The 8,299-nt window shown below is 54.5% G+C and overlaps 4 protein-coding genes across 4 annotated transcripts; all 4 read left to right on the top strand.

Moving 5' to 3' along the window:
* Window positions 1–60: 60 nt before the first annotated feature.
* DQ04_05071050 (hypothetical protein) lies at window positions 61–1,581 on the top strand (the record flags this gene model as incomplete). The annotated part of the gene is made up of 1 exon (XM_009313965.1): window positions 61–1,581. One exon carries the CDS (start codon window positions 61–63, stop codon window positions 1,579–1,581), a length of 1,521 nt encoding a protein of 506 aa, XP_009312240.1.
* A 363-nt stretch (window positions 1,582–1,944) lies between these two features.
* DQ04_05071040 (hypothetical protein) lies at window positions 1,945–3,474 on the top strand (the record flags this gene model as incomplete). Its single annotated transcript, XM_009313964.1, has 1 exon — window positions 1,945–3,474. The coding sequence occupies one exon, from the start codon at window positions 1,945–1,947 to the stop codon at window positions 3,472–3,474; it is 1,530 nt and encodes a 509-aa protein (XP_009312239.1).
* A 499-nt stretch (window positions 3,475–3,973) lies between these two features.
* On the top strand, window positions 3,974–4,537 carry DQ04_05071030 (hypothetical protein; the record flags this gene model as incomplete). The annotated part of the gene is made up of 1 exon (XM_009313963.1): window positions 3,974–4,537. One exon carries the CDS (start codon window positions 3,974–3,976, stop codon window positions 4,535–4,537), a length of 564 nt encoding a protein of 187 aa, XP_009312238.1.
* Window positions 4,538–5,305: 768 nt separating this feature from the next.
* On the top strand, window positions 5,306–6,280 carry DQ04_05071020 (hypothetical protein; the record flags this gene model as incomplete). The annotated part of the gene is made up of 1 exon (XM_009313962.1): window positions 5,306–6,280. One exon carries the CDS (start codon window positions 5,306–5,308, stop codon window positions 6,278–6,280), a length of 975 nt encoding a protein of 324 aa, XP_009312237.1.
* Between the last annotated feature and the right edge of the window lie 2,019 nt (window positions 6,281–8,299).

The following is an 8,299-nucleotide window of genomic DNA, read 5'->3' as shown; positions in this document are numbered from 1 at the left end:
GCTGCTGGATCTGCGCATCGGCGGGCAGATTCATCTTCGTGTGTCCTCCCGCGTGACGCGATGCCGCTCATTCTTCGCCTCTGCCTGCACGCTGTCGACGCCAGGAGCGACAGTCGCCAAAGGACGCAGTTGTGGCTGTCCTTCTCCATAGTGCACTCGACCAGCACGAGGGACATCATTCAGCTCGCACGGCGGAGCGTGGAGGAGCGCATGGCGGCGGAGCTCGAGGTGCGGGCGTCGCACCAGACACAGCTCGCCCTCTGTGTGCGCAACGTTCATGGCCAGTACGTCTTCCTCGGCACTGCCGCCATGACGGAAGCGTCGGCGCCCATCATGAAGATGCCGTTTCTCATGGAGTTGCTGCGCGTGGAACAGGAGAAACTGCGCAGCTCCGCCTCCGCGTCTGAGGAGGCTACAGCGGCGTGGAAGGAGTTCATCTTCGTCCGCGGCGCCCTCGTGCCGCTGGCGGACTTGCGGCGCCTTAACCGCAGACTCGGCAACGGCGATGACGCGCAGTTCGCGATGTACGAGACGGTGGAGATCACACCGGAGCTCGGCAGCGATCCCGTTGTGGCGGACCCCCCGCCACTGTGGACGCCCGACCAGAGCAGCATCAATATCCCAGTTCCTGCGGCCCCCAACAGCAACAGCAAAAAAAATAATAAAAACGATATCAGCAACAGCGGGGCTGCCACACCCATTCGTGTGCGGTACGTGGACTTCGCTGGGCGGCACTACACAGCAGTGGTGCAGCCGCCAGACGCACATTCACTCAGCGCTGTGTTGTATGCGGCGTGTACAACCATCGGTGCGCAGGTGGGCTGCGCCTTTCAGCCATCCAATATGACACTTATGTGCAGCTTTGGGAACACGGGCTTCCATGCAGTGGACAACGACACTACGCTCACGGAGGCGCTCAAGGACGATGACGCGCGGCTGTACCTGGCAGCGGACACTCGATTGCTGTCATCCCCGTCGCCGCAGCGCTCAGAGGCATCGTCGCAGCCTGCAAAGACTCCGCTTCGTGAGGGAGAACCTGTCTTATTGCTGCAGGAGTCAAGAGATGAATATATTGTAGAAGCAGCTGCGACATCATCATCATCATCATCATTATCCGCAGCAGCAGCAGCAGCAGCATCAGAAAGAAGCATCCCGCCCTGGGGTTTGGCTACCAGCGCAGTAACCATCCGTCGTGTCGGCACTGTTAGCCCTACACCGTCTTTTACGCCACGTGACCGACAATCTGTTTTGCGTACGAGACCCGTGGTAGGAGTAACAGCAGCAGTAGCGACGGGCATGCGTGATGAGGAGGACAACGCACGACTACGTCTTGCCGCTGCACACCTCCAAATGGACGAGGCGCAGCGACGTTATATGACGGTTATGCGTGAAAGCAGCTGCAACGCCGCGTGCACGGAGCTGCTCAAGAAGAAGACCGTGCTGTCAGAAGAGCTGACAGAGTGCATCAGTGCGGAGCGCGATTGCGAGAGGTTAGAGATGCTTGTGGCGTGGCTGGAGAAGGACATCGCCGACGGCCACGCGCGGCAGGAGAAGTTGATACGGGCTCTCTATGCCACGTAGGACCCATCTCTCCGTGAGTTGTACGTTTCTTTGCACGATGGGCTTGGGGCATTGTAGAGGAGGCAGGGCCAAAACAAGACGGAAAAGGAGCAAGTGAGAAAGACACACACACACACACACACACAGAGAGAGAAAGAGAGAGAGAGATACAAACATTGGGCGACGGATTTGTTTCCACACCGGTGCAAGAAACACTCATACCCACACACATAGACGCCTATATAGTGTCTGTGTGATTCCAGCTGATGTGACATATTTGCTTTCAGTGCTTTTCTGCTTCCTCATTCCAATGAAGAAGCCGCTATATTCCTCCTCTCGCTTGCAACTTCTCCCCATGACGGTTGGTGTTTGCCAAGTGGCTGAATGGCTGGCGGCGGCGGCGGCGGGGAGGGGGACATGCCGAATGAGGAGCCGTTCATCGCCAACCTCCTCGTGGACGCCGTGGATGACCGCTTTCAGAAAAATCGCTTCAACGTTGAGTTCGCCTTTCTACGCGACACCACCGTGGAGACGGTGCTGACAGATCTTGAAGAGGCCTTAGTCGGTATGGGCCTGCGGCTGGCGATTCCGTACAACCAATGCGCACTGGCGTACGACAGCAGCCGCAACAATAGCAATATCAACAACACTGATATACGCGACACTTTAGAGGAAGGCTTACGCACGGGGGATGACGGAAGCATTGCAGTGCTTTCCGGGAAGGATTACATCTTAGAAGCGCCGGAGGTGGAGGCCTTTTACGACCTCAACCGCCGCTGCGGCTTGAAGCGCGTCGCAATATTCCTCGTCGTGCGGAGATCGGCAGGTCCTCTACTGACACATGGCACTTCCCATGCTTTGAAGGAGATGAGCAGCTCCGCGGCCGATGGCGAAGGAACGGCAGCAGCTAAAGAGGTAGGAGGACTAGAGGTATACCTCCTCTCCCGTCAGCTACAGTTCGACCAATTTCCAGAGGCGTTAGAAACCTCAACCAACGATAATGACGAGATGAGTAACGACTATCAAAGTGCCTTGACACGCGTTCGAGCGATGGTGAATGCGGAGGAGAAGTCTATACTCACCGCCCGTCACCAGCAGCAATACCCACACCGAGAACCACACTGGTCGATTCAGCTGAATAAGCCACCCTCTCGGCTGGAGTGGTTGAAGGCGCTTGAAGCAGAGGCTGAATCATACGACCGTCTGACCGCTCAGTTCACACAGGTAACTTCAGCCGAAGTGGCACGGCAGGAGAAGGCGCGTGCCGTGCTACAGGAAGAGGTGACAAAGCTCCATGGGCGGATTGATAGTGCGAAGGTCAACGTCACGAAGCGACAGGTGTTGCAGGATCGGGTTGAGGAACTCAAGATGGAGATAGAGGCACAGCGAGAAAAGGAACAGGAGCTTCTTCAAGCGCTAGAAAAGGTGAAGGTGAAGGAGGTGCGAGACCGTTCACCACCGGGGCCCCCACCTACTTCTTCGGTGCTATTGGCGCGGCAGGACGGCCGTATTTCTTCCCAGCATCGAACACCCGTAACGCATGAACCTGTTCCGAACTACTCTGCCATTCACGGTTCCAGTGCAGGAGCGGCTGCTGGCGGTGGTGGCGGCTCGAATTTTCTGTCGCCGTCACTGAGCGAGGAGGTACGTCGCGCACTATCGCCACGTGCTGCTTCTCCCCTGAGTGCACAGCAGCAGAAGCAGCAGCAGCAACAAACCGACCTCCAAAGGCTGCGCCATCTCGCCGCGGAGCTCAGCCATCACCTGCGCTCGCAGAACCCTAACCCGGCCGAGCGACATCGACTCATGGAGGAGATACGTAGGCTTAGACAGCAGGTGGAGCAGCGGCAGGCGGAAGAGTCCCGTGTGACAGTGACTCCCTTGCGCTGGCGTGGCACGGACGGTGCTCCTTAACCGAGGGCACATCACCTACTTCTGTTGTGCAGACTTTTTTTATGGACTTCGCTCAAAGCTTCCGATGCTACGGTGGCTATAAAGAAGAAAAATAGAGTAAATATATGATGAGAAGAGTGACTATCGCGCATCAGTTCTCGTGCATCATTGTTCTCGTTGTTTCTGTCATCCATTCCCGAAGGAGCTTCCTCTTACCCAGGCCCCATGCAGTGTCTTTTTTTTCTTGTGGCGTGACCTCTACTCCGATTGTGAACCCTGCCCTTTATGGTGTGTTTCCCTGCGTCTCTTCTTTTCTTCTCTTTTCTCCCCTTGCGGCGGTGAAGGCCTTTGCCCAGCTGTCACAAAAAAAGAAAAAAACAGTGAAATTTTGTTAGCTATACAAGCAACTGTCGGGGGATACTGGGGGTGCTTTGGTCATACTACGGTTGCCAATTTTTTTTCTGTTCCGCGTGCAATAGTGGAGTAGCCCCATATACTCTTGACTCACACCGCTAACTGCATGCCCGGTCTGCCCACATCTTCGGAGATGCAGAGCTGCCCTCAACTGTATTCCGCAGGACTTCTGTTAACCCCCTCGGCTTCTCTTTCCACTTCGAGCAGCTGGGCTCTGCTGGACTTTTGCTCCTCCGACACGCAGCCACACGAGCTGACAGCTGGGCACCTCTCTCCGGAGTACGACGTTGTGTCGACCCCTGCGCTGCGGAGCTTTCTGCCGGCGGCAAGTTCACCGGATGATGCGCAATCTGAGAGTACCACGCCCGCATCCGAGGAGGACCCGGCCACTGCTCCACCAACAGGCCATCCCGATGAATGCGGCACTACGTCAGGTGCTGCTGGCGAGCGGCTGGATGTGCCCAGCAGTGAGTTGGGAGGCAAGCAGCGGCGTATGGAGTCTGGGGAGTGTGGTGATCCTCATCCCGCTCCCAAGAAAGACGAGCAATATTCATTGCGCTGCCGAAATGCATCGAATGTGCGAATTCCAGAGCGAGCTAGACGGTGCGGACGCTCTCGTTGTGGGAGACACCGTCGCCGACAGAAGAAGAAGCCGTCAGGTAGATCGTGAGGTGTGCTGCGCGGTTGAGCCAGCCGAGAGTCAAAAATGAAACGAATCGTGAGGAACGCTTTCTGGTCGACTTGGCGACTCCAGGTCTGTCTTCGAAACATTTTCATTGAAGTATTTCAATGTATAGTTCAGTGGTTGCTTCAGTCAGTGATCCTTCTTTCTTTTTTCGTTTATATACAGTGGACCATCTGATGTGATTTTGAACAAATATGGTGTGTTTCAGTGCTTTACCCTCTTGTGATCATCTTTTGTGGCGCCCTCCAAAAAGTTTTCTAGGTGCCATTTTCTTTATTTCATTCCAGTTGCTTAAACAGATGTGTGAGTGGCCGTTGACTTCTACGTCAAACACGTGTATCGCTTCTGATCCTCCTCTTTGACGATGTGTGCGTGTCGAACAGGGGCGGAGCGTAGCATCGTTGTTCTCGTTGTTTCTGTCATCCATTCCCAAAGGAGCTTCCTCTTACCCAGGTCCCATGCAGTGCCTTTTTTTTCTTGTGGCGTGACCTCTACTCCGATTGTGAACCCTGCCCTTTATGGTGTGTTTCCCTGCGTCTCTTCTTTTCTTCTCTTTTCTCCCCTTGCGGCGGTGAAGGCCTTTGCCCAGCTGTCACAAAAAAAAGAAAAAACAGTGAAATTTTGTTAGCTATACAAGCAACTGTCGGGGGATACTGGGGGTGCTTTGGTCATACTACGGTTGCCAATTTTTTTTCTGTTCCGCGTGTAATAGTGGAGTAGCCCCATATACTCTTGACTCACACCGCTAACTGCATGCCCGGTCTGCCCACATCTTCGGAGATGCAGAGCTGCCCTCAACTGTATTCCGCAGGACTTCTATTAACCCCCTCGGCTTCTCTTTCCACTTCGAGCAGCTGGGCTCTGCTGGACTTTTGCTCCTCCGACACGCAGCCACACGAGCTGACAGCTGGGCACCTCTCTCCGGAGTACGTCGATACACCTACCCCTGTGCCACACGTCTCACTCCCGGCGGCAAGTTCACCGGATGATGCGCAATCTGACAGTGGCACGGGCCAGACGGCGTCCTCCGGGTGGTCGGTACTTCCCAGCGAGTGGCCGTCGCCGCGGCTGGACGGCGCCACGCCAACATACGAGCAGGGCACGGGAGGCATTCTGCCAACTGGTCGCCCCGGTGAGTTGGGCAATGCATTGAGAGGCGAGTGGTGCCGGGGTATCCCCGTGGATGGGGCTTCCCGCTGGCTTCACAGCAGGGGTTTGCTGCGCACTGCCGCAGCACCCTGCAGACCGCGTTTCGGCTTCCCTTACATTACCCTTCTGCAGGCTTTGCCGCCACCCTCGGAGAGGGAGGGGAACATTTCTGCCGTCTTCCGCGGCGTCCTTCCACATCCAGTCTGCACAGAGACTGTGGGGAAGATGATTTTATCCGGTGGCGGCGCGGAGACGTTGCAGCAACCAGAGCGCGGTGCCTCGCTGACCCACGCCCCTAAAGACAGTGCTGATGAAAATGCCTCTAGAAGCGTGTCCAGCTCAGTGTACACATCGTGTTTCAGTATGGCGTTCATCCTTTCTTTGTTTCAGCAGCTGATGAGTATGGATGAGGAACACCAACGCAGGATGAGGCGGCAGCAGCGGCGGCAGCGTCGCCGTGAAGGTGGTCTTGGCGACGAGCTGCAGGACGGCTGGGCGTCTGTCGGGAAGTGGATCACGACCAGCATGGAGTCGCTTGTCTCTTGCGCACTGCATGGCATCATTGTGTTCATGCTGTAGGAGAGGGGGAGGCCACTGGGGTGGGGGCCAGCGGCATTCCATGCTTCCGTGTGCTGTTTTGGTTTCAGAGTGTGAGTGAGTGAGTGAGTGGGTGTGTGTGTGTGTAAACTTCATCCCTGCCTCTGTTGGTGGCTTGATTTTATTGTTTGCTTGTGCTTTTAGTTTCTTGATTTGCTTCGGAGTTGTGCCCCCACCCACAGAGTCACGCACGCACACACACACACACACACACACACACCCACTCACACACATGGTGCTTCTTTCTGATGGTCTCACTTTGATTCTTTCAGCTTGTTTACCCACCCGTCTTTCAACCAGAAAGTGACGCAAGGTGACGCGCTGGTGGGTGAATGCGAGAGCTCCACGAAGGAAAACAAACGATTTAACCAGCCATGCTGGAGAAGTATAAATGGGAAAGCTGAGGGCGCACAGAGAACGGCAATGGAAAACAGAATAAACCAAGAAAAAAAAAGCAAATGAACGAAGAGAAAAGTGGTGAAGGAAGGTGGCACGAGGCTAGAAAGTGGCATCAAAGAATAAGAACGTGGAGATTCAGAAAAAGAAGGGACACCTATCAGTCATGGTGGAGCTTGCGATGCCCATTGCCCGTTTTTAAAGAGGGGCGCAAGCAAAGCCTGCAGCGGCGCTCGCCACACGCTTGCGTTGCGTTCGGCTTGGGGGTGGGGACAGTGGAGTAAAGCGCGTATCTGCGTCCATACGCTTGTGTGCGCCTTACGCATCGTTGTTTTCGATGCGTTGCTATCTTTTTTTTTTGCTTTTTTTTTTCTTCTTCTTCTTTTTGCGGCTGCTGCTGTTGATGATGTGCCACCTGCTTTGGTTTTCTGCTTGTATACCTTTTTTTTTTTTATGGGTTTTAAAAACGGTGGTGCGCTCTTTTTTTGTTTTGTTTGTGCTGTTTATCTGCTCCTCGGGAACCTGTCGGCGTGCTGCCAGAGAGCCGGATGCAAGGCGCCAGTGGAAATGCACGGACGCAGACGCAAGAGCCGCGCTGAGGGGGGGACTCGCCCTCCAACCCCCAACGGCCACTGCCTTCTAAAAGCAAAACTCACATTGCCCCCACACTGTCTTTCCAGGGGACGGCCGTGAGGCTGAGAACTCTCCCGTGTGCCTCTGCTGTTTTTCTCTGCGTGGTGGCATCAATGGGGCCAATGCGGTGGATAGCCAGAGATTCTGCAACANGGGGGGGGGGGGGGGGGAGTTCTCTGTGTCGCCTTCGAAGGCCGAACCAACGCGCCTCGATGATAGCCAGAGGGTCACGAGTAGAACCCCATTGCCAATACAAGGGACTGGAGGTTGGGCGTTCAGGGTAGTGCAAGGCAATAGAGCGTGGTCGACCCTCATACCACGTTGGTCGACTCTTAGCTTCCCCAATCCAGGTGGAGTACTAAACCTTGGTACCACAGTAAGGTGGTCGACCTCGCCAAGGGTGTTGTTCATACGGAGACCCATTTCTTGTTGTAGTTTCTGCATCTCCCTCTCCCTGTCACTTACCCCTTCTTCACTACAATGTGTGACTGCGGCTGAGTAATATGCACGATGGTGCAGTTACTCAGTTGTATACTTGTTCTCTTTTTCGTTTTCACAACTGTGCATGTGTGTGTGTTTGTGTGTTTTCTCCCTATTACTGCTTTAAAAGGCACAAAAAACAAACGAACAATGCGAACGTCCGTCGTGGTGTGTCTTGAGGCCAGTTGCCTCATTCCCAATATGTATTCATGCGTGTGCTTTTTTACTTGGTGTGGGATTTCAAAGTGTGCTTGACGATTTGTTTTCGCTTCAATTTCTTTTTTTTTTGTGTTGTTGTTTGGTTTGTTTGTTTTTCATGTTGTGTTTTGGACGGCGTCTCTTTTCTTTTTTTGCATTTTACGTGTGTGCTTGCTTCACTTTCACCCACTGGTGTTTATTTTCCCTTCGCCCCCGCCCCCTTCACTCACTCACGTCATGCGTGTTTGTTTGTATTGGGCGCCAACAGCAGCAGCAGCTGCAATAGTGAGGACG

Source organism: Trypanosoma grayi (assembly GCF_000691245.1).
Source record: "Trypanosoma grayi strain ANR4 Tgr_507_V1, whole genome shotgun sequence".
NCBI classification, from domain to species: domain Eukaryota; phylum Euglenozoa; class Kinetoplastea; order Trypanosomatida; family Trypanosomatidae; genus Trypanosoma; species Trypanosoma grayi.
This window is presented reverse-complemented; position numbering and strand designations above follow the sequence as displayed.